At 41.1% G+C, this 26,254-nt stretch overlaps 1 protein-coding gene across 1 annotated transcript in view; it reads right to left on the bottom strand.

The window, feature by feature from the left end:
- Positions 1-26,254, bottom strand: part of CELF4 (CUGBP Elav-like family member 4) — a 557,691-nt gene that overhangs the window by 292,682 nt on the left and 238,755 nt on the right. Inside the window, exon 4 of the mRNA XM_044681738.1 lies at positions 18,135-18,152. Coding sequence (XP_044537673.1) covers positions 18,135-18,152 — 18 coding nt within the window. The remainder of the gene's footprint in view (positions 1-18,134; positions 18,153-26,254) is intronic.

Here is a 26,254-nt window from a genome sequence, read left to right as displayed (position 1 = left end):
CGGGTCCTCCTAATTCTATCCAGCTTTCTCTATCCACTCCACGATTTTACAGAAATGGAGACTCTGAAGGGTTCTTTGACTTCTGGACATCATATGATTCTTTGGCAGAGCTGGGACTAGAACCAAGGTCATGTATCCTAGACTTGCACCTTTTTGCATTACACTTTTGGAGTAAGAAGTCTCTTTTCCTCTTGCCCATACCTGAGCTCCCCTCATCCCATATTCCTAACTCCAGGTAAGCGAGCATTTAGGTCCATCATATTTCAGACACATGAGTCTCTGTCATATTAATAAATGCAATAGAACCTTATTATTCCAGGCCCGAGGAATTCATAAAACCTCTTTCAGGAAGCTTTTTCCCAGCTACTTCAGCCCCCACTCATCTCTCCCTTCTCGGAACACTTAGAGTCTAAGCTCTACAATTCAGAGCTCAATCACATACAGTCCTTTATTGTTTTCTCAGTCACTCCCCAAGGGCAGGGACTAGATCCCCCCTACTCCCTTCCCCTGCATCCCCCACAGTGCCTAGCCCACACAGATGGGCAGACCTTAAAGCATTATACAAATGTAAGCTATAATTTCCTCCTAGCCCCTGTTGCTCTGCTTAGAGTTTTGTGCATAGTAGGTATTTAATAATGCTTAGAGGATTGTGGGATCTTTTCCCTCAGCAAGCCCTTTCCATAAGGGTAGAGTTAATATCTGGGATGCATTCCCTTTTCCCATCTGACTAATAGAATCCCCCCTACCTTCCTTCAAAGCCCAGTTCAGAGGCTGTCTTCTCCTCCCTCCCTAGTAATTAGCATTCTCTTCCACTTGAAATTACTTTGTACCAACTTCCTTGTGGAAAGATTACATCCCCTTCAGAGAATGTAATCTCTTTGAGGTCAAGGACAATTTCCCTTGTCTTTGCATCCCCATCATCCAAAATAGTGCTTTATACAGAACAGGTGACCTAGAAATGTTTGTTGCATTGAATTTCTCCAACCTGTATCCAAATTAGCCACCTATCAATCAAACTGAGATCCACCTTCAGAAGCCATCTAGTGAAGAGAATACTTGTATTCAGCCCCATAGAATCCCTCACTTCCTTCAAGACTCAGTTCAAACATGTCCTTCTTTCTACATGAACCCTGCCTCCAAATGCTAGTGTCCTTCCTCCCTAAAAACCTTGTATTTAACTACCTTGCATTTAGGTGACACAGGGGATAGAGCACCAGGCCTAGAGTGAGTGAGTAAGACTGAATTCAAATTTGACCTCAAACACTTACTAGCAGTGTGACTCTGGACAAGTCACTTAACATCTGTTTGCCTCAGGTTCCTCATCAGTAAAATGAGCAGGAGAAGCAAATGGTAAACCACTCCAATTTCTTGGGGTCATGACTGAAATGAATGAAAACAACACATTTATTTTCTATTTGTTCTGGTTATACTTCCATGTAGCAATGTCTCCTCCAAAAGAATGTAAGTTTGGTGAGAGAAGGGATTCTTTCATTTTTGTGTCTTTGCATCCATAGCACCAGCCACATGGCATTTGTTCTATAAGTACTTTATTGAGTTTGTACAACACCTACCTAACCAAACATCCCTTTCATTCATCTCATTCCTGAAGAATGGCTACCTAGCCTCTGCCTGAAGACCCTTCTGGGAAGGCTCAGGTGATATTTGTACAGCCTGCTGGAGATTCTCCTCAGGAACATGATCTGTGCATAGAGTGTTGGGCTGGGACTCTGGGTAGATTTGGATCTGAATCCTGCCTTGGATACTTACCAACTGTGGAACCTCCTATCAGTCTATTAACCTCTCTGGGCCTCAGTTTCCTCATCTATAAAGTAATGTGATTGGACTTGATGACCTCTAGATCCTTTTCCAGTTTTAAGGCTATGATCTCGTGAATCTGATCTTCGAAGTTCCGAACCAAAATAGGAGGGTTGGGAGGTACCAGTATTTCTGCCAGGATGCCAAATAGTAGAGGGTGTCCTAAGGTGTATAACTCCCAGCCTATGTGGGATGGGGATGAAGAATGTGGTCTATGTACATGGGATGAATGCAAGCAGAGAGAATGAGTGCAACTGGAAGGAATAATGCAGCTATGTTTGGTTTTGGATCTTTGTTCCCTATTGCTATCAGCCCGGTGAGTTGGAGCGTTACTTAGACGCCTGTGTTGGCCCACGGTTGATACTCATGCTGCTTCAGAGTTCTCTGGGTTTGGAGGACTGAGTAAAAAGAGAGGTCACATCTGGCCCGAGCTCTCCATTTGAATGACATTGGTTGAACTTAATCCTAGCCCTCTTGGTGGCATAATGTCATGACAAGGAGTTAAATTCTGGTCAAAGGATACAAGTGCTTTAATTTCCCTGGGTATCATATATTGGAAGCTATAAGTCCTGAGCCCTGGGGAGTTTGGGGGTGGGGAGTCACTGTATTTAAGGAAATCATTTTATTTCTTGAGACCCATTTCTTCATCTGCAAAATAATAATGATTATTACCTGGTATTTAGATAGCTCATTAAGAATGGCAAAGTACTTTACAAATGTTTTCTTATTTGGTCCTCATAAATAAAAAGAAGATCCTATTCTTGTCATTTTAGAGATGAGAAAACTTTGATGGGTTAGACCAGTGATGGCAAATCTTTTAGAGACTGAGTTTTCAAACTGCTACCCTGATACCACATGTGAGCCCCCCTACCAACCTTACCTCAGACAGGGGAGGGAGGAAGTGCTCCCATTGGGCTGCTAGGGAGAGAATCAGGTGATAGGAGAAATGTCCTCAGGCACTCGTGGAGAGGGGGGAGGGAGTAGTCCCCTCCAGCACTCATGTCATAGGTTCACCAACATGGGATTAGACTATGAGGGATCTGAGAGATGATCTCTAAGGTTCCCTTATAGTTCTGACATGTTATGGTTCTCAGAGTAAGACTTACTCCTTTGGATTTCAAATGGACTTTCAATGTACAGTTGAAAGAATAGTACCTCTGGAGTTAGAGCCCTGGGTTCAAATTCTACCTATGATATTTCCTGGCCTTCTCTTCCTCTTGGTCTTAGTTTTTTCCCCAAGGTAGCTGGACCAGATGGCCTCTGAGGTCCCTTTCAGCTCTAAGTCTATAAATCTCTGATGAAAAAACAAAACAAAACAAAACACCTTATCTTCTATCTTAGAATCAATACTATATATTGGCTCCAAGGCAGAAGAGTGGTAAGGGCTAGGCAATGAGGATTAAATGACTTGCCCAGGGTCACACAGGAGTATCTGAGATCAGATTTGAACCCAGGACCTCCCATCCTTAGGCCTGGCTCTCAATCCACTGAGCTACCCAGCTGCCCCTAAATCTCTGATTCTTAGAGAAATTATGGATGTATATTCCCACTATCCCTTTCTATTGTAATTAAGTAAAGGAAGGAAAGAAAAAGGGCTCCCAGTCCAGTAGCATATAGCTCCCTTGAAAAATGAGGAAACTGAGGGTCAGAGGGCTACTTGCCCAAGGTCATTCAGGAAAGCAGAGTCAACACTAGAACCCAGGCATCCCGGTTCTCCTGACCTCCCTCCCTATGTTGGTTGTGATCAAAGTTATGTGAATAGATCAGGAGACCAGGAAGGCAGGGTGGAGGGGGTTGAAGGCATGTCTGCTTCTGCTACCATTGTGGCCCATTAGGAAAAACAGCTGCTTTTCCCCCCCTTTCTTTCTTGGCCCTAGCAGCTGGTGAAACAAACAGGATATTTATCACCTGATCACCTGAGAAAGCAGTGCCTGCCGCCTCCTCTGTTTCTATCCCTCCCCCCTGTAACATTTACTCCAAACCTCTGGCCTCATTAAGCCCAGCACTCAGAAGGCACAGCCAGCCCGGCAGGTCTGGGAAATGAGAGGGGGAGGAGGGGAGGTGTCTGGGAGCCTGCAGAAAGTGGGAGGATGGAGAGGACAGGGAGGAGCTGTGTAAAACGGCTGCCTAAAACTGGGGGAGGCAGGTTAGCCGAGATAGAGACCATCTCACTTCTGTTCAGGAGGGAGGGGCTGGAACCACCCCACCCCTTCTTAGGCTGCCTCATTTCATTTCATGCCTAGGAATAATCTATGTCCTAGCCTTATTCCTCCAGTGCAATGGATACTCAATTAAGCTATTGCATTTTTTCTCCCACCAAAATAACACAGAGGTCATCTCACTTCCTTATTTCTCTAATGTAGTGGGGTCATATGTTATCTCACTGCTCATTTAATGGAAACAATATATATGCCACTTCAAATCTTTATTCTTCTAATAGAAATGCTCCACAAACCATGCCCCTTCCTCATTTCCCCATTGGAACAAAGTATATACCAGTGATGGTGAATCTATGGCACACAGAGTGCTCACTGTGGGCACGCAGCCACCCTCCCCCTCCAAGAGTTCATTACTAGAAAGGCATATTTTTTCACATCCCCCACCCCTCTGCCCGGTAGCCCAATGGGGGTGCACGGGGTGGGGTAAGGTCAGTGGCTGTAGTATAGAGAATTTCTATACTACATGGCTCACAGGTGGCAGAGCTGGAGGGGAGCTGAGTGCTTGGGCCACTCTCCTCCACCTCTCCACACTCTCTGAGAACATTCCTTATTTCACTTTTGCCTCCACCAAGCAGCCCAATGGGATCTCTTTCTCCCTTCCCTGTAAGGGGTAAAGGGGAGGGGCAGGGCACACCCAGCACTCAGTGGGGGGGGGGTGGCACTTAGCGTGGGAGGTGGGATGGGGGTGGGGCCTGTCATTCCATCTCTAAAAGGTTCACCATCACTGATATATACCATCCTACTGTCTCTATCTCCTTTTTAAAAAAATTTTTAAACCCTTACCTTTTGTCTTAAAATCAGTACTCTGTATTATTCCCAAGGCAGAAGAGCCATAAGGGCTAGGCAATGAGGGGTTAAGTGACTTTTAAGTCACACAGCCAGGAAGTATCTGAGGATTTGAACCCAGGACTTTCTGTCTCTAGACATGACTCTCACTCCACTGAGCCTCCTAGATGTCCCCATCTCTACTTTCAATAAAAATGAATATAAGCCATTTAACCCACTCTTGCTCACTATTGTCTCTGGAGTAAATTTTTTTTTTTGCTAGGTGATATATAATACTCCTGCTATGCTAAAGATCTAGTTATAGTTGAGTTATAAAAATCTGGGCTCAAATGAAAATGTAATTGGTGAGATGAAAACTTGCCAGGAGGTCTTCAGTAAAGTGCTCTAGGGATCTACATGATTATATATATATATATATATATATATATATATATATATATATATAATCTTAGGGTTATATATTTTTAAGTCATTGACTTGCACAAAGGCATAGCTGGCATCTTAATTGAACAGTAGATGAAAGGTGGGAAGAACAGGTGATACTTTGAGGGATCTATAGGATCGTATGTGTGTGTGTATACACATACATACATACATATATATATATATATGATGTAGCATCTTAAGGTTTTATATATATTATAAAAAACCAATGACTTGCCCAAAGGCATCTTGACTGAACAGTAGATGACATAAAGGTAGGAAGAACAGGTGACACCTTAAAAGACAGGGATCAGTCAGAAGGCCAACAGATCTTGGACACTTGGATGAATCTAATAGAATGAAATTTAATAGGAATAATTATTAAGCGGTCCTACATGGTTTTCAAGATAAACTTGACAAGTTTAAGAAGGGGTGGCTATATAGTAGCTTATCTGAAAAAAACAAAACAGGGCTCATGACGAGTATGATATGGCAGCCAAAACTGCCAATGAGACCTTGGGCTACTTTAAGACAAACACAGGTTCCAGGAGTTGGGAAGGGACAGTTCTATTGTATTCTGCCTCTGTCAAAATATATCAATAGTACTGAGTTCAGTTCTGGGCACTCCATTTTAGGATGAGTATTAGAAAGGGGAACTGAAATATGGTGAAGATCCTTGAAATCATACCATCTGAGAATCAATTGAAAGAAGTGAGGATATTTGCCCCAGAGAAGAGAATACTCAGGGAACACATAATAGTTGCCTTTAAATATTTGAAAGGCTGTCATGGTGGAAAAAGTAGGCTTCTTCTGCTTGACCACAGAGGGAAGAACTAGCATTACCACGTGGAAGGGACAAAATGACTTAAGGAAAAACTTAACTACAGTGTTTTGGCCACAGAACCTCTTGGGTTTGAAATACCTTGGCAAAACCTGTAAACCTCAAAGCCAGGGAGAGAGTCCACGGGTGAGGGCATGTAAGGGCATTTCTAGTAGGACATAAAACACTTTCTTGGTGATGGTGTTTGGTTGCTTTTATCTGTTGGACTCTTCTTGACCCTTTTGGGGTTTTTCCTGGCAAAGATACTGGAGTAACATTTCCTTCTCGGGCTAGTTTTACAGATGAGGAAACTGAGACAAGCAAGGTTAAGTGACTCCCTCAGGGTCATATTGCTAGTGTCTGAGGCCAGATTTGAGCAGGTCTTCCTGACTTCAGGCCTAGTGTTCTTTCCACTGCATCATACAACTTGAGAGTGGTAGGGACCTTGGCAGAAATAAAGTCTATTTTAATGCTGGAAAAACTGCCCTGCCTATCAAACTTTTTTGATACATTATTTCATATTATTTTAGAGGGGGAAAAGTGTCACTAGCATTGACATGTTCTCAAAGGACACCTATATACACGGCATAGAATGGTTTGGAAAATGCTGATTCAGGAGAAGAGACCCTAGGAATAAAGGAACCATTGTGGTGTTTAATCACCAATGAGCTTATTATCACTTTTACTATCCACCAGTTTTTGTTGCCTTGTATGTAAATGAAATTAATAAAATTGTATTTCTTTAAAAGAGAAAAAAGAAGACTCTTAACAAATAGCTAAATAAAAGTGGAATGGGTAGCCTCGGGATTTAATAGGTTCTCCCTCACTGGAGGCTTTTACAAAAATGCTGCATGGCCAGAGGCTTCTTTGGAACAACATGAGAACAATGTTATAACTCTATAACAATGTTATAGAGTCGAGTGCTAAGGGGTGATGCAGATTTCATTCGGAAGTTCTTTAGGCCCTCAGAGGGAGAAAGAAAGGTAATAGATTGCATGGTGAGGCTTTGAACCTGGTACACTGCAAGGATCTGAGGATCTGGGTTTGAATTCTGCCCTCAGTTAACTCATCTATAAAATGAGAACTTGAGACGAATTAGTCTCTAAGGTCCCTTTTAGTTCTAAATAATTTGATCTCTCCTAGTCCCTTCCCTCTCCCTGATTGTCTCTTCCATTGCTGACACTTTACTGGGCTCTAAAGGTAGAGATCTCCCTTGTAATCTGGTGGGGAGGGGGAAGGGGGTCTGATGAAGTGGGGTGGGCTGGGTAATCTATGCTCGTGAGTGTCGAAGATGGCTCTCCCAGTCAGATTACAGGGTTCAACAGACTCATCTTCAGCTCCTTAGCACCTTCCTTAAGCCAGGGGCTTCCCTCTCAGCTAACCTCTGTTTTGCCCTCTCCTTGTTTCCTGCTAGTGAAACTTGATGAAGTGACTCTTCCAGGCTTCCATGACAGCTGGGAGGGCTTAGAATCATCTGTCTCCAATGCCTCTGGGGTTTTGTAAAAAATCCTTACTTTCTGTCTAAGTAACAACTCTGGGATAGAAGGGCAAGGGCTAGAAAAATGAGGTTAAGTGACTTGCCTAGGGTCACACAGCTAGGAAGTAAGTATCTAAGGTGAGATTGGAATCCAGGCCCTTCCAACTCCAGGCTTGCCTCTCTATCCACTGTGCCACCTGGTTGCCCCTAGTGCTATTTTGTTTGAGCTTCTTCTCCCTACCCCACTCTTCAACTGCAGCCTTCTCTCTTTTCATTCCTATTTTGCTTTACACCAAAACCCAATTCTCATTCATTAAAAGAGGAACAGATTTTTGGCAAGATTTTCAGCTTGGTCTCTTCCTCCTACCTAGGTCATCTTCCTATTCTCTTCTGTGAAAGCTCATGGGCCACCTCTCCTAGGAAGCCCTTCTGGATTGATCTGTTTTTCATCCTGCCCTACCATTCAACTCCTTCTCAATACCCTTAGGGGCCATTTGCTGCTTCAATCTAATTCTATGGGTTCTTCATTGGTCGGCCTCATTCTAGCCAATTAAACTGGGAATCCCCTGAGTGCAGAAAACATCTCTCTTCTCCCTAGCATCCAGGTCACATGTAAAAGATACAGCTCTGTTCTACCCATGGGTCCCTTGTCAATAAGTTGTGGTTGATTTCAGCCACTGGTAGAATAATGTAGGAACACATACAGAAGGGACCTAACAGAGAAAGTGCTGAGACAAGGAGTAATAAGATCTGGGTGGGATTAATCAAGGAAGATTTCTCGGAATAGCTAGCTTTCTAAGATAGATTTTGAAAAGGTGAGGAACATGGATTAGCAGAGAGAGGAGAGGGATATTCTTAGATGGGGAAGTGGTTTGTGTTGACATGGAGAAACACATAGATATCTAATGTAATCTCTTAAAGTGGCCTCTCAAACACAAAGTACTCTTATCCTATGCCTGCTAGTCTGAGATGACTAGCCTCATAGGAAGGAAAGGAAGAAAGGAAGAGAATAAATATTTTTAAGTGCCTACTATGTGCCAGGCATTGTGCTGAGTGCTTAACAAATAATTTCATTTAATCCTTGGTACTATTATCATCCCCATTTTACAGTTAGGGATATGTGATCAAAGAAGTTAAGTGACTTGCCCAAGATCTCACAGATCTGAGTGCTGATTTGAATTCAGGTCTTCCTAATTCCTGGCCCCTGCTCTATATACAGTTCTCCCTAGTTGCCCTCCCATAGGAGATGATGGAAGGAATATACGCTTTCAAGTTTGTAAATCACACTTTTTATGGACCTTTACCTCCTAGCACAAGGGATCTGAACCTGAGCCTCCTTGGCAGGTGCTTCCCAATGATGGCTAAGGCTCTCTGAGTATCTGGTGACTCTTACAAAACAATATTTGATGAGCTGTCATTTATGTGGCATGCTGGCCTCTGAGCACCTCTTCTCAGCTGTGCATTAGCCATTATGGGCACTGGAAATACCAGATCATTGTTAGTTATAAGGAAACTAGAGACCTAGAAAAGTCATAAGATTTCCCAAGGCCACATAGGCAGAAAGTGATCACTTATATTCTATCCTCATTTCCTTATATCTTTTTCCATTCTCTGTTTCTCAAGGAGCAAATAAACCCAAACTTTACCTCTTGACTTTTAAGTATCCTTCCAACTGCTCCTCCCTTCAAAATGCACCCTCTGCTCTAATCTGGGAGAAGCCTGCAAAAATTGGAGTCTTAAAGGAGCATATATCTGGAAGGGTTCCTGTGCCACTTTGCCACATTCGCTAGTTTGCCAGAGTCAAATTAAAATGTTATTGGGAAATATATAACAAATTAAATAAAAATATATTAGAACATAAAAAATGTTAATATGTGGTTTTCTGAGTCAATATACATACCACAAAGTTTAATACCACTGATCCAGCCCAAACTGTACATTTTTACAGGTAAGGAAATTAAGGCCCAAACATTACTTGCCAGGTTCACACAGATAGTAAGTAGCAGAGAGGAGAACCCATTAAATATTCATTTTTCGTTCTAAAACCACGAGCCACTTCACTGTGCCTTCATCTTTTGTTTTTCTCTAACATTGTTTATGTTCTTCCCTCTCTCCAAACTCAGCAGTAATATTCTACTAATTTTCCTCTCCTCTACCTATCCACCATTGGGCTAGGCTACTCAGGAATACAGGTTGAGTGAATGAATATGAAAGATCCATCAGTGGAATAATCAGTCCATTGATAATAGAAAGTTAATTATGCTGGAAGTGAGTGTGTCAACTCCTCCTGAGCATCAATTAAACCCTTCCTGCTCTAAGGCAAGACAATATCATTATTCTAGAAATTGGGAGTCCTGGGTTTTCATTCTACTGATGACTTGCTGTGTAACCTTGGCAAAATTACTTTCTCACTCTGGGTCTCAACTTCCTTAGTTATAAAATGAGAATGTTGGATGATGACCTCTAAGACCCATTTAGTGAATCTAAGATTCAGTGATTCTGAGATTCTGGTGCAGACTTCCAAAAAAGATGATCAAGAAAGCCAGAGAAATAGTCCTAGATGGAGAAGTCTTCATTCCTCCTAGATTTCCATTCAATTAGGGGTTCCTTTTTACATGATGGATCAAAAGTAAGTATCTAATCAAGATAGGAATAAGAACAAGAAGAAAAAGAAGAATTCAAGTCTTCGCCAATACATTCCAGTATATCTTGTCATTAAATTAATTAGGGCAGGGGCTTCATGCTCATCCAGGGCAGAGGAACACTTCTCCGGAAAATTCATAAAAGAAATAAATGGGTTTCTCCTATGAGTTCCTGAATGGTGACCCATAGCCTTCATCGTGGGGGAGGGAGCAAGGACTCTAGGAAGGGAGTAAAGAAGAGTCTTTGCCCCATTTATCGGCATGACTTAAAGCCGTTTGCTAAAAGAAAAATGGATTTCCTTCCTTCCAGCAAAATAATCACTGAGTTTAGGATTATAGATTTAGATATGGAATAGACCTTTGAGGTGACTTAGACCCACCTCTCCAGTTTACAGATGAAGAAACTGAGTCCCAGAGAAATTAAGTAGCTTGCCCAGAGCCATACAGGTATTAATTGGAAGAGTTGTGGTAGCTGACATTTATAGTCCGTTGAGATTCCCAAGGTCCTTCATACATCTTTTCTCATTTGCTCCCTACAAAAAATGATTCTACAATCCATGCCTAACAGTGGGTTCTATGGATATGATCATCCCCTTTTATGGATGGAGAAAATGAGGCTCAATGAATTGGTAATAATGAATGGTAACTTCACTGCCAAATGTCAGAGATGTGATTTAAATGCCCTTGAGATCCTTTTGTCAGAGCCAGGATAAAGTTACAGAGAGGACTATAGGACCAGGGAATAGCAATATTGTCGACAGGTTTTGTTCTGCTTTTTGTGTGTGTCTCTCTAAGACGGTATATGACTTTACAGATAGTTTGCTTAAGTCTCAGCAAGAAAACCTAGTTCATAAAATCATGTTAGAACTGGAGGGACCTTAGAGAGCATCTAGTTAAAGTTGCCGTGGTCAGCTTGGTTCCTGCCCTAGATCCCTGCCCCTGGGCTCCATGCCTGGACCAGAGGAAGATGACATCCTTAAATATGAAGAGAGATCCTTTCCTTGAAGGGAAACCCCAATGGTCCCCAAAGAAAATATTCTACCTGCAGAAAACTAAGAGCACTGACTGTGTTTCTCTAGTGGGTCAGCAAGGAGGGAATGAGTCCTTTTTATGGTCTGACCTCTTTCCTTCAGCATTGAAGCTGATCTCAAGCAAAACCATACGTGAAATGAAACTCATAGAGAAGAGAGCAACCGGGGGCTGACCTGAACGTGTTGTCTTGTTTCCTTAAGAGTCTCATTAGCACACGCGGAAAACAATTTATCGGGCCATGTCGCATCGCCGCGTGCGGTTTGCTGCACATTAAATTCATTATTTTAACAGGTCAATGCCTCTGACAGATATTCATTTGCGGTAGATGAGCACCGTTGCTCCTTTAATCCCCTCGGATTGCTTGGCTATACCGAAAAGCAATACCAGGAACTCGGCGCCTTTAATCCGCCGTCAATCCAGACTCTGCTTACAAGTAATAAAATACTTATTGCAGTGGACTTAGACTTCCTTACAGGCACTGCTCGATCTGAAAAGAGTAAAGAATTAGATCCAAAAGGAGAGGGAGATGGAGGTTTCCTAGGTCAGGTGGGAGACCCCAGAGGTTGGTTCAGATGCTCCAACAGCCCTCCACCCTGGCTCTGATAGGGCCATCATGGGATAGTATCAATGGTGGTGGTGATGGCAAAAGAGTAATAATAAAAATAGCAATGGCTGGCATTTAGTTAGTACTTTAAGGTTTATATTATAAATATTCCTTCATGACAATTCCAGGAAGTAGATGCTATTATCTCCATTTTACAGAGTGGTAAACGGAGCTCCAGCAACTTATTGAGAATGACAGCTAGTAAGTGTAGGAGGCATGATTTGAATGCAGATTCTTCTGACTTCAAATCCAGCACTCTGTCCAGTATGCCACTAGCTGAATGTTCTTTGGAAGACCACATTCATCTTCCCCAGCAGTATTCTCATACCTCGAATTTCTTTCTGGGATTTAGTACTAATTTGCCGTCCAGGGAAGCTTTGCTAACTGTTTCTGTTACCAGCCTGGGCTGCTTGTTAGGGATAGGAATATTCTATAGCTATTCTGTATGGGAGAAAGAAGACCAAGCTAGGATTGACCCTCAGAATCTTCCTTCTTAAGGCCAAGTCTTAGTGTCCAAAATTTGGAAGAATGTCACTGTATCTTCCCTCTCCATCGCCTGGGTGGTATCTTAGATTGGAATCTCATTCTTTTTTTGGCTCTGTCTCTCTGGATGACAAAGGTCTCCCTAGCTCAGTATGGTCTCACATGCCATTTCACCAGCTTTGAGGACATATTAGCTGCCCTTCTTCAATTCTTCCTCATTCCCAATTTCCCTTGTGAAGTGGCACCAAGATCTAGCCAACTTTTAAGCATGGAAAATATTGTAAGGAGATGTCATGCAAATTCTGAGTCTGTTCTAAGATGGGGTGAAATTTGGTGGTGGTGGCAGAGAGATAAAGGAAGGGAGCAATGATGTCAAGCATAACCTACCCCCAGATGCTCTCTGACTCTAACAGTCCTTCAATGTGGTTTGACGTATACCTCCTATATGCATTCATAAATACATACTTCTCTATTCTCTATATTCTTTGGACTAGAAATGGCTGTGGATGGATAGAACTTGTGTTATTGGGTATGGGGCGGGGGGAAGCATATGTGTGCAAACATCTGTTCACCTGAACATACTCACTGTACAAGCCCCTGATTCAGTGGCTACCTGTCCCATGAACTGATAATTGGGAAATGATAAAGCAATTAGCCCCAGGACGTTTGAGAATAATGAATGAAGGTCTCATTGATGTCAATATTCGAAAATACTAATTTAAGGCCTATTAGCTGAAACAAATTTTAATTAAACAAGGAATAATTGGGATGACAAGAGGAAAATAAAAGGCTTGGTCAGTGGCTGAGTGATTGCAAATGAAAGGGAGAGAAGAGGTCTGGTTTGGCTGGAACATCAAGGCTGGAGAGGAAGAACTGTGAGCCAAAAGAGTATGGGTTATGAGAAGGTGGAGGTGGGGGAATGAGCATGAGGAAAGTGGAATTTGAGGAGACGAGGTGATCTCCAAGGTATCTTTCAACTCTAACAATTTCTATAAGTGAATGTATCTTTTAAAAATCCTTATCTACTATTATACTATTAATACTAAATAACTTTTCCAAGGCAGAAGAGCTGTAAGGTTTAGGCAGTTGGGGTTAAGTGACTTGGCCTAGGTCATACAGCTACAAAGGGTCTGAGGCCAGTTTTGAACCCAGGCTCTCCCATCTCAACACCTGGCTCTCTATCAATTAAGCCACCTAGTTGCCCCAATGTATCTTTTAAAAATAATGTTTTGTGGTGATTTTGTGTGTAAGTTGGCTGGGTGGGCATCTCTAGCTGGCGATAGGGAAGCTGAGGAATATGTGTGCCGATGAGATGTAACCATGGTGTGAATTATTATTTTTTACAAATATATCAGAATTTAATGGTCCAAATTAGTGTTCTACCCTTTGAAGTCCTGCCTTCAGAGCCATATTAGAAGTCCTGCAGAGTACCTTGTATTAACGCTCCATTACAGAATACACAATGAGTCCATAAGCATTTATTAAACTCTTATTATATGCCATGCACTCACTGGGCTAAGTGCTAAAGGCATTTATAATCTCTTGTTTGGGATCCAAAGTAGGATTCTTCACCTTATTTATTAGACTTGGCTCTAAATAAATTTGGCTATTTCTGAAGAACAAATCTACTCTCAAAGGGCACCACTGGAAATAAATGAATGAATTAATGAATATCAAAAATACCACTTAAGTGCTTACTCAGTGTAAAGCACTGTGCTATAAGAGTCAGTGAAACAAACAGAAAAATAAGATAATCCTTGCTTTCAAGCAGCTCATGTTCTAGTGGAGAAGACAATACATATGGAAGATTTCAACTGAAAGTCATATGGGAAGGTCCCATAATCCTTAGGTACCACACCAAAGCAGATGGCAATGCCTTTTCTCTAAAGTAATTTATACTCATAAAAATCATATTGTTTCTGATGTTGAATCATTTACCAAGGACTTTGGTAGGTCTCTTCTGAGTCTTCAGTAGCTATGGTTGTTGTACCTGGAGGAACACTTGTAAACTAGCATCTTCATAGGGTTTACTTCCCAGGATAATGACTATGGGCAATGAACTAGAAGCACTTCTGTTCTAAAGAGTTCAAGGTCTTGAGTTAACTCCTTTAGGGTAGAAGGGGAAATGGCAATCAAGTTGGTATTTTGACTAATCTGACACGTGCTGCTTGCTGCTTCCTCTCTCTCCTTCTGCCTTACTTCTTCAGGCATGGATCTGAAAGCATTTCCCAAAGAGAATATCTAGGGGTTTTAAAAAAAGTTTTTTCAGTGCCTTTTGTTATTTTATAACACATTCATTTCCAGATGTAAGACTGAATCTCAATGAATCTTAATAAAGATACCCAGTTAAGTAAGACTATGTCTGACAGGATGTGCCACATTTCACATCCATAGTCTCCCAACTCTCTATCTAAAGAAGGGAAATAGGTTCCTTCTGAGAGAGCTTTTCTTTCTGGGATCAAGATTGGTCATTGCCCTGTTTGTGTTTTCTTTGTTTATTCTATTAGTCAGGCTATATATATATATTTAATAACAATAAAATATATATATATATTGTTTAATTCTTCATCAGTTCATATAAATCTTCATATACTTCTTTGAATTCTTCATATTCATCATTTCTTACAACACAGTATGACAGTCACAATGCACAATTTGGTCAGCTATCCTTCAATCAAATGATGCTTACTTTGTTTTCAAGATTTCTTTTTGCCTATTTCTTTGCTATCAGAAAACAATGCTGTTGGGGGCGGCTGGGTAGCTCAGTGGATTGAGAGCCAGGCCTAGAGATGGGAGGTCCTAGGTTCAAATCTGGCCTCAGACACTTCCCAGCTGTGTGACCCTGGGCAAGTCACTTGACCCCCATTGCCTACCCTTGCCACTCTTCTGCCTTGGAGCCAATATACAGTATTGACTCCAAGAAGGAAGGTAAGGGTTTTATTTTAAAAAAAAGAAAAAAGAGAGAAAGAGAAAACAATGCTGTTATAAATAAAATAGTTTGTTATATATGAGACATTTCTTTCAATGTTTGATCTCCTGGCAGTATAAGAAGGAGTAACAAGTTTAAAGTTTAAGTGAACAATTTATTTCCTTTCTCCAAAAAATTCCAAATAGTTTTTCTTTCTAGATGGTTATACTATTTCACTATTCTGTCAACAGTGAATTAGTGTGCATATCTTCCCTCAGTCCTTCAGGCTTTAACCATGCTTTATCATCTTTAACAGTTTGATGGATGTAGGGAAAAACATGAGATTTGTTTTAACTTGCATTTTCCTTTTTAGTGATTTGGAGTATTCTTTCACATGGTTATTGATAGTTTGCATTTCTTCTTTTGAAAACTGTTCATATCCTTTGGCTCCCTTTTTTGAACTGAGCAATGCTACTTTGTCTGAAACTCCAGAACTATCTTGAAAATCAATTAGAATAGTTTATTTGATTGTCATTGAACATCAATCCAAGAAATGTACACCCTTCTCAGGAAAAGTCCTCCATAGTTATAAGTTTTGTGTGTGTGAGTGTATGAAGGTCCATATGTATGACCAAACCGGGATCAGACACAGGGACAGCAATAGCAAGACTCATTTGTTCAGAAAGCTGCCTTCTATTCTCCTTAGGCTAGAATAGATTCTCTTTCCTTTAGTGGTAAAACCTGAACAAAAACATATTAATCATTCAATGGCATTTATTTCACAAAAGGTGATGGAGCTATAATCAGTGACCTTGGTGGTTTCCTCCAAGCTTTTACTTGAAATGTTAGTTTTTGTTTTGTGTTCAGCCCCATTATCTTGACCTCCAGATGGCATGCTTTTCAGGTTGCAAGAGTTTTCCTATATTCTATTCTATATATTCCTATATTCTATACTATATTCTATTCTATATATTCCTATATATTCCTATATTCTATACTATATATAGTAGACTATAGTTCAAATTCTGATTCTGATGATTATTATCTGCATGACTTTGAGCAGAGCACTCTTTGGGCTTCCATTTCTTTTCATTTGGGCTTCATCTACCTCGTGTTTCTTCTGTTATAAGGCAGCACATCACCTATCCCATCTGATACTTCCTACAAATCTAACTTTTGGCTACAAGACTAGATGGAAGGGGGAAGCTAGGTAGCTTACTAGATAGAGAGCTAAATCTGGAGATGGGAGGTCCTGGGTTCAAATATAACTGCAGACACTTCCTAGCTGTGTGACCATTGGCAATTCACTTAACCTTCCCTGCCTAGCCTTTACCACTCTTATGCTTTGGTGTCAATACTTAGTATTGATCCTAAGATAGAAGGTATGGGTTTAAAAAAAAAAACACTAGATGGCACACTGGATAGAGTATTGGACTTGGGAGTCATAAAGACCTTGATTCATAATTCTACCTCAGAAACTTAGTAGCTATGTGACCCTGAGTTTCTTAACCTCTGTTTGCCTCAGGTTCCTCACTTATAAAATGGGTAAAAAAAATAGTATCTCAGTTTATCTTGTTTATATCTTATTTGTACATAGCTGTTGTTGTGCTGTCTTCGCCATTACACTTTAGGGTCCTTGAGGGCAGGGGCTGTTTTTTGGCCTCCTTCATATCCCTAGAGCTTAGCAAAGGGACTGTCACACAACAGTCACTTAGTAAATGCTTATTGACTGACTGATTGACCAACCAGGTTATTGTGAGGACTATATGAGAAAATGTATGTAAAGCACTTTGTAAATCTTAAAGAACTCTAGAATGTTTGCTATTGTTGAGGCTATGTCCCATGGGAAAGAGCCTGGGATGAAATGTACCCTTCTTTTACTGTTAGCTATTTGTCTATGCTATTACTGTTTGTATAAAGTGCTGTAAAACTTTAACTAGATTCACTTCCAGGGTAGGATTACTCTCTTGTGGAGAGAAGTAGGAATCACTTAAATAAGATGGAGGATAAATAGTCTGGGGAGCACACTGGCCAGGAACTTAGGGGGAGTAGAAAGAAGGAGCATCAGCTTTGAATTGGAAAGAGAGTGGATTTGAAGCAACATGGGCAAGGGAAAGTTACATGCTAGTTCTTTACTAGAATCAACATGGCAGTTGCTCTCCTGGTCACACCAGCCCTGAATGCTGACCATCTCTGACTAGTTTAGTTACATGATTATATCCTATATTTAGATTTTACAGGGACCTTAGAAGCCAATGAGTTGAGCCCCTCCCCCTTTTACAATTGAAAAAAATGAGTCTTAGAAAGGTTGAATGAGGGGGCAGCCGGATGGCTCAGAGGATTGAGAGTCAGACCTAGAGACGGGGGTCCTGGATTCAAATCTGACCTCAGACACTTCCTATCTGTGTGACCCTGGGCAAGTCACTTAACTCCCATTGCACAGGCCTTCCTGATACTTAGTATTGATTCTAAGACAGAAAGTAAGGTTATTTTTTTTGAAGAAACAATTGAAATGCTACTTTCTGTAAGCACCCTTTCCCTGTTCCCCAATAGTTAGTGTCTTACTCTCAAAATTATTTTCTTTCCACTCCTAAAGGGTAATAAATTTGGTAATAATGATGAGTTGTGTGTATATAGTGCTTTAAGATTTGCAAAGTATTTTACAAATATTATCTCATTTGATCCTTACAAAAACCCTGAGATGCTATGATTATTCTTGTTTTACAGATGAGGACACTGAGGCAAATAGAAGTTAAGCCACTTGGCTAGGGACCAAACTGCTATGTATCTGAGGCATGAGTTGACTCTGTTCTTTCTGACTCTGAATCCAGTGCCTGTTTACTGAATAACCTGGTATATTATGTATACACCTATTTATATTTATACATTGTTGCTGCCTTTAGAATGTAAGCTCCATGGGGGGACAGGGCTGTCTGCTTTTTTCTTTGTAGCCCCAGCCCTTTGGCATCCATAGTGCCTGACACATAGTAAATGCTGGCTATATATTGATGGTTGACTGATTGGAGTTACTGAAGAGCTTTGGGCCTCATGATCACAGCCTCTTGGAGAGAGTGACAAAGGATTTGACCTGGTGAGATCTCTCTACAGGCTTGTCCTAGGAACACTGATGGGTTGTATAATATTTCTTTGGAATGAACGTGAACTTAAATCTCTTTACCCTTTGGGTCCTCTTTACTCTCCAAGCCAATCATTCATGGAACCCTCAACAGTTCTCCAGCTAGGCTAATCTCTTTAGGATCATCCAGATCACTAGGTTTAGTCATGTGGTTCCCATTTTCTGGAATGCCTTCCCCACCCCCTCCTCTTTAGCTAAATCTTATCCATCCTTCAAGGTTTAGTTGAAATTTTGCCTTCTCCATGTAGCTTTATCCACAATTATGGCCTCCACAGATATCCCCTGTAACTAGAGCAGGGTGGATGGGAGCTTTTCCCAGGGTGCCAAATTTTAGAGAACAGTAACAGCACTTTATTCTTTCAGCAAAAGAAACAATTGAAATTATTCTTCCTTCCAGAGCCAAGATTAGGGTGAGGCAACTCCTCTGGTGGCTGCACCTCAGATAAGCTCAGTCAAGCCTGACCCTTCCCTCCTCCAGGGTCCGTGTCCCCCTCCCTAACACCCCCTACCCACTCACTCTTTCATTATATTCCAGGGTATTTCCTTTTGTCTCAAGTTCTGAGATTTCTGCCCAAGGTCCATTCTTCCCCCTAACATTTTTTGGCTGTCATTTGATAGTGCTGGCCTGGGTTGTCAAAATTGTTAGTTATAATTCTGTCCTACTCTGACATCTTACAGCCCTCAGCGAGGATGAACTGTACAGCCCAGCCTTTGCTCACACATTGCCTTGCCTTCTTCTCTAACCTGTCCATGGATGTGAATCTTATCCTTCCATTTGGATTGTGCTCTCCTCAAGGGCAATGACCTTCTTTGTCTCTCCCCATATGCCTAGGCCAGGGCCAGTCCCACGGGAAGGTCCCCAATAAATATGGGTTGACTCGAATTGAATGGAAAGTTGTAGAAGCCTATGGAAGCTTTTCATCTCAACCTGGCACTGATTAATAGCAACAAAAAATGCATTATGTATACGGGAGTAAAGCACCCAGAGACTTGGGGTCGGTGCCTCATATAAATGCAAATGCTGTAATAGCAGGGTGATAGGCTTTAGATTTTTCTACCATCCCCATAGAGTGAGAACCCAGCGCCCTGGCAGCATGCTATGGTGCTATTAGACTACTCTCTTGCAGCTCAAATATTCTTGGCTTTTAAACAAAATAATAAAACTTAAAAAAAAATACTCAGCCTCACAAGGAAATTAAGCTGCATACACCTTAACTTCAGGACATCTCATTTTGCAAACACAGACATGCAGAAGTTGGCACATGCAGATGTTTCTGAGTTCCAGATGTTGCCAAGCTTCAGTAAGTTCCTTAAATCTCACTGGGCAGGGCAAAGAGCCCATGGCTTTTGCTGAGTAATGGCAAGGGAAGTTGGGAAAGAGTGCTACATGTCTGGAGCCCTAGGTTAAGAGTTCCAGGTCAGCCAATAACTGGGTGACCTTGGGCAAGATATTTCACTGGATTTAGAGTCAGTGGACTTTGGCTTGTATCCTTTATGATCTTGAGCAAATCACTTAGCCTCAGTTTCCTTATCTGTAAAATAAAGGGATTGTACCAGATGACCACTAAGTTTCCTCCCAGTTCTAAACATGTGATCTCTCTGGACCTCAGTTTCCTCTATCATAAAATGAGGGGTTTTGACTAAGCGCTCTCTAAGGTCCTTGCTAGTTCTGATATCCTGTAATTCTCCCCTGTTGGTATTTGCCATCCTCTTCTAAACCTTCACAGAAATTGGGTGAGGTGTACCAGCTTGTTTATATTAACAGCATTCACTTGGTCTGAAGGTGGGGTCAGGTGCTTTTTATAGCAGCAGGGTGTCTCAGAGATAAAGACATCACCACCCACACTCCCTCTGTCACCTTTCTCCTCAAAAGATAGATCTCGGAAACTTAGACCTGGGAACTGCCTTGTGGGCATCTCTGGATGTCCCATGGGCATCTCAAACTCAACATGTCTGAAACAGAACTCATAATCTCCCCTCTCCTCCAAGCTCTCCCCTCTTCTAAACTGCTTCATTATGACTAAAGGCACCTCCATCTTCTCAGTCACTCAGATTCACAACCCCACTGTTATCCTTGTCCCCTCAACCTCTTGTCATCATCATCTTTACAATACCTCTCAAATAATTTCCCTTGTCTCCATTCACTCAACCTCCATCCATCTTGATGGTCTATTCTTACTTGGCTTACTGAAATAGCCTTTGGACTTGTCTCCCTGCCTTAAGTCTCTCCCCACTAGAGCCCATTCTCTACTCAGCTGACAAAATGATTTTCCTAAGGCACAGCTATGACTATGTCACCTCCCTACTCAACAAACCAAAGGGCCCCTTCTTATCTCCAGAATCAAATATAAAGTCCTATGTTTGGCATTTACAGATCTTTATCACCTGCCCCCCACCCTAATCTTCCAGGTTGCTAATACTTTACTCCTTTCCTTGAACTCTTTAATCCAAATTCACTGAACCACTCCATCCCTCATATTCACACCTTTGCAATTCCTGTTGTCTATATCTGGAATAGCCTCCCTTTTCACTTGTGCCTCTTGTTGTCCCCGGCTTACTTCAGGACTGAATCTGCATCCCACTCTGTGCAGGAGGCTTTTCCTAGGTCCTTGGCAATCAGTGCCTTCCCCTCTCAGGATACCTTCAAACTATTCTCTATAGATCTTATATGTACCTAGCAATTTACATGTTACCTCTCCCACTAGAATGTGAGGGTAGGAGCCCTGTTTTTATTTTTGTTCTAGATCCCTAGTACTTAGCATAGTACCTTGTTCATAGTAAGGCTTAAGAGATACTTGCTGGCTGACTAGATAGCAATGGTTTTCAGTACTTGCACTTCTAGAACCAGAACACTGCATATAGTAACGGCAATATTGTACGATGGATGATCAACTGGGAAAGGCTTAGCTACTCTCAGCAATACAATGATCCAGGTCAATTCTGAGGGATTTAAGATAAATAACGTTATCAGCCTCCAGAGGAAGAACTATTGGAGTCAGAATGCAGATCAAAGCATACGATTTTTCACTTTAGTTTGTTTGTGTTTTTATTTGGGGGTTTTGGTTTTATATTAATATCCTCTTAGAAAATTGAACAATATGGAAATGTTTTACATGGTAATATGTGTAGAGCCCAAATCAAATTGCTTACCGTCTGTACAAGGGGGGAAGGAGACAATTTGGATCTTATAACTTCAGAAAACATATGTGGGGAAATTATGATTACATGTAATTGGAAAAATAAAATATCTTTTAAAAATGATAAATAAAATAATAAAATACTTGTTCTGCTAACTATAGCCATATACATTTGTCATCTTCATCTAGTTTATATCCTTAGGACTAGACTATATCAATGACTTAAAGTCACATTTGGAAATGGTCCTTCTGGTCCCCCAATAGTATCATATACACACTGAATTATATTTCGAGCTGTGGGAAAGAATGAATGGATGCACCCGTTCTCTCCACTGTTTCTCAGTTTAACAATTGTAAAATGACTACATTTTCCAATGAGATTGGAAGCCCCCTAAGTGCAGGGTTCACATCTTCCATATTGGGCACTCAGTGAAAACGGATTCATTCATTCAGGAGAAGTAGGGAGACTTGGTCAATGCTTTGGAATTCCCAGCTATTTAACAGACTCCATACTCTTTCTAGGCTTCATTTCTAATAGACAGGTTTTCTTTTTTTAAAGGTGTGCCATCATCATTATCATCATGCTCCTTCTATGATTTATACTTTTCGAAGCTCTTTCATATCCATTATATCATTTGACCCTAACAAAAATCACAAGAGGCAGCCAGAACAAGTCCTATCGCTCTCATTTTATAGCTGGAGAACCTGAATCTGGGAGAGGTTAAGTGACTTGCCTGAGGTTCCATAGGAAGTTAATAACTTATATTTATATAGCACTTTAAGGTTTACAATGGGATTTACATAAATTATCTCACTGGATCCTTATGCCAGCCTTGTGAGGTAGATAAGACAAGTATTAGCCTCATTTTTCTTTTGGATCAGACTTGTGATTTTATTGGCATAAGGAAACCACAATCGATCAATTCCCTCCACCAAAACAAATAGGATTTCTTCTGCATCTTAGAAGACCTGAGAATGATGTGAAGTTGTGACTTACCTAGGGTCCTACAGCCCATATGTCTCTGAGGGGGGCTTTAAACCAAGGTTGTCTGAACTAGGAGGCCGGTTCTCTACCCAATGACACCCCTCAACCTTGTATTCTGGATAATTATAAGAACAGCTCACACCTGGATCATGCTTTGGGGTTTGCAAAATGCTTCCTTCACCAAATCTCATGACTTAGGTAGGACAAGCTTTCTTTTTACTGTTTTGCCAATGAGGGAACTCATGTTCAGAGAGGACAAGTGATTTAATGAAGGTCACACTAACTTTAGGAAGCAGGAACTCAAGTTTTCTGATTCCATGTGGAGTGTTCTGTCTGCCAAACCCAGGCTAAGACTTAGGACTCCGACTTTTAGTCTCCTGCTCTTTCCACTGTATCTTTCTTTTTTCCCAAAAAAATTTGACATGAAAACATAAAAAAAGTCACACACTCTCACTTTCCTTAGGTGTGAGGAAGAGGAGTTTGAGCTCACATCCAAGGTCAAGCTTGGGGTTAAGAACCAGGATTAATCCTCAGCAAAGTGGTGAAGTTGGCCATTTTTTCCTCTCCTGGGTATCCCATCCTCTGGGTCAACTTTCCTTAGTCTTGTATGCTAACACTGTCTTCCTCTAAATACTATCCAGGCATTTGAGAGTTTTCTAATCTTACTCTTTGGGCATTTCACACAGTTCTTGGAACATAGGCCCTTAATAAATGCTTATTGACTCACTTTCCACTCTGAAAGTGCTCTGTCCTGGATCTTTTATCATCACTGAATGCTAGTTAGACCTAGAGGGGAATCTTAACAGTGTGCCATAGCAAAAAATGCCAATTTTGGACTAATAGGGTCACAGGATCATAGATGAAGGTATGAAAAGGACCTTAGAGATCATTTGGTCCGATCTCTCATTTGCCATATGAAGAAACTGTCACTGAGGTTAAGTGACTTGCTCCAGGACCACACAGGTAGTAAGCTGCAACTAAAAGAGGAGAACTTCTGGTTCTAGGAGCAGTGATGGGGACCTGAACCAGAGAGGTGGCCTTGAGGGTAGGGAGAAGAGGGTTGTTGTGAGATATGTAGATTTAGATGGTTTGCTGTTTATATTCTTCTCCAACTTTCCAATAAATAAATAAATAAATGGCATCAGAGTTCTGCGGGGAGAGGCTAGAAATAGGAAGTTTATGAGGGAGACTTTTATTCAGAATAGTTTTTTTTTTTCAGTTTTGTTGCTCTTTTGTTTTTATAGCATGATCATTTCCCCTTAAACCTTTCACTTCCTCACTCACTGAAACTTCCATTGTAACAAAGAAAAACATTTACGCAAAGCCAACAGACACAGAAACCATGGATGAGAGTACATACTCCTTTCCACTGTGCCTACTACATGCCCAGAGGCATCTAGGCAGAGCAGTGGATAGATGGCTGGGCCTGGAGACAGGAAGATATGAGTTCAGATCCTCTCTCAGACACATGGCCTGGACAAGTCACTCAATCTCTATTTGCCTCAGTTTCCTCTATTATATAAAATAAAGATAATAAGAACATCTACATCAAAGGGTTGTTGTGAGAATCAAAAAGAGGTCATATTTGTAAAGTACCTGGCGGTGTCTAGCATGTAGTAAGTGCTTAATAAATGTGTTTCCTTCTTTCCCTATTTTACATCCCTGCTTTCTTACCCTTTGGTTGAGAGGAGGGGCTTTATAGAAGAATACTTTGTATTAGGAAACAGTTCTACTACTTAGTGATCCCCATGTTCATATGTGTTCATCCTTGGGAAGGCATGTCTGGATAAAAGAGCAAAACTGGGGGCAGCCGGGTGGCTCAATGGATCGAGATCCAGGCCTAAAGACAGAAGGTCCTAGGTTCAAATCGGGCCTCAGACACTTTCTAGCTGTGTGACCCTGGGCAAGTCACTTAACCCCCATTGCCTAGCCCTTACCAGAACCATGGTATTGATTCTAAGACAGAAGGTAAGGGTTTTAAAACAAACAAACTGGAAAACTTAGCAAGGTATGTACAGTCCAAATATGAAATTAAAATAAATTGCTTACTCACATATGTTTAGATGTTCTTTGTTTTAGTAAAATCAGACACAGGGACTGGATTATACAATTCTTTGTACATGAACATAGTAGGGGCTTACAGCAGATGGGATAGGGATACTATTGTCACTTAGGCTTCACCTTGCTGTGGATGTGGATGACTGTTCATCAATTCTCATACCTTTGAACAAGGCTCAAAATTTGCATTCTTCAGGAAGCCTTTTCTGTATAGTCTTACCGCCTGCAATGTTTCATTATTCTGCTTTGCCCAGCATAGTTACAAGGCTCCCCCACTACCCCAAATCAGTCACTTGACTATTTCAATTAATGAGCTATAAGTAGGAGTTGATGCTTTTGGAAATATGAAGATGCCACGGTTGCATCATATTCAATATGCTTAGGCTTTAAAATCTATTCATGCTGACAAAATGAAACGGAATGTGGCGTAATTATAATGACCAAACTTGGCCCCAGAGATGAGTTGAGAAAATGCAACCGCACTTCATCGCAGAGGAAGGGGGCCATGGGTGTGGAATATTGCATACATTGTCAGGCATGACCAATATATTGTTTAGTCTTGCTAAACTGCTCCTCCCCCCTCTTTCTTTTAAGTCTTTGTTACAAAGGAGTCGTTTGCTGAGTAACTGGGGATGGTGAGGGGGTATATTCAGAAATCAATGTGATATAAAAACAAAAGGAATTAACAAAAAGAAAACTTAGAGGTATTTGTGCTTATTATCACTCATGAAATTAAATAAAATTTTACTGAAACTAATTTCAAAATAAGAATGAAGAGTTTAGGGCCCCTCCAACCTTTAGCTTTCTGGGCCCCCAGGGGTAACAGCTTTTTAAAAAAATTCAAAGATATTTTATTTTCCCAGTTACATGTAATAATAATTTTCAGCACACGTTTTCCAAAATTGTAAGATCCAAACCATCTCCTTCCCTCCGTTCCCTCCTCCCATTTGGAGATGACAAGCAATTTGATCTGGGCCATACCTGTATTATCACGAAAAACATACTTCCATATGGGTCATTGTTGTAAGAGCACACTCATACAAAACTTGAACTCAAAAATACAAACATAAATACAATGATGTGAAAGATAGCATGCTGTCATCCATATCCACCCAACTCCAATAGTTCTTTCTCTGGAGGAGAATGAGTCCTCCATAAGTCCTTCAGAATTGTCCCAGCTCATTGCATGGTTGAGATTAGCCAAATTTCCATGGTTGATCATCATACAATATTGCTGGGTAACAGTCTGTTTTCACTCTTTTGTCTCTGGTCCTGGAACTTATCCAGATAGTATGTACTGTTCAGATCTCTTTCCACTTAGAAATGGACTTGTGAGAGTCCAGATGTCTCCTGCTCCTGGATTCTGCCTTGTCTATTTGGCCGAGCTCTCCAGAGTAAGGACAGTGTGTCTAATTCTCCTGTTCTTTCTCATAGTCACCAACCAAAAGGCTAGGAACATGGGAATATACATATAATCCAAAGTGTTGACTGATTGGCTTCTAAGTAGGGCTAGTTATATTATGCGTGTGTCTGTAGGTGTGTGTGTGTGTGTGTGTGTGTGTGTGTATGAGAGAGAGAGAGAGAGAGAGAGAGAGAGAGAGAGAGAGAGAGAGAGGGCGCGGGTGGGGAGGTGGGGTGGTAATGGTTGCATAGTACAGAGAAGCACACACATATTTGCAACTTTATATATAAACAAATTATATTCAAATGTTGCTTAATTGGCAAGCCC

The sequence above is a fragment of the Gracilinanus agilis genome, chromosome 1 (assembly GCF_016433145.1).
Source record: "Gracilinanus agilis isolate LMUSP501 chromosome 1, AgileGrace, whole genome shotgun sequence".
NCBI lineage: Eukaryota > Metazoa > Chordata > Mammalia > Didelphimorphia > Didelphidae > Gracilinanus > Gracilinanus agilis.
This window is presented reverse-complemented; position numbering and strand designations above follow the sequence as displayed.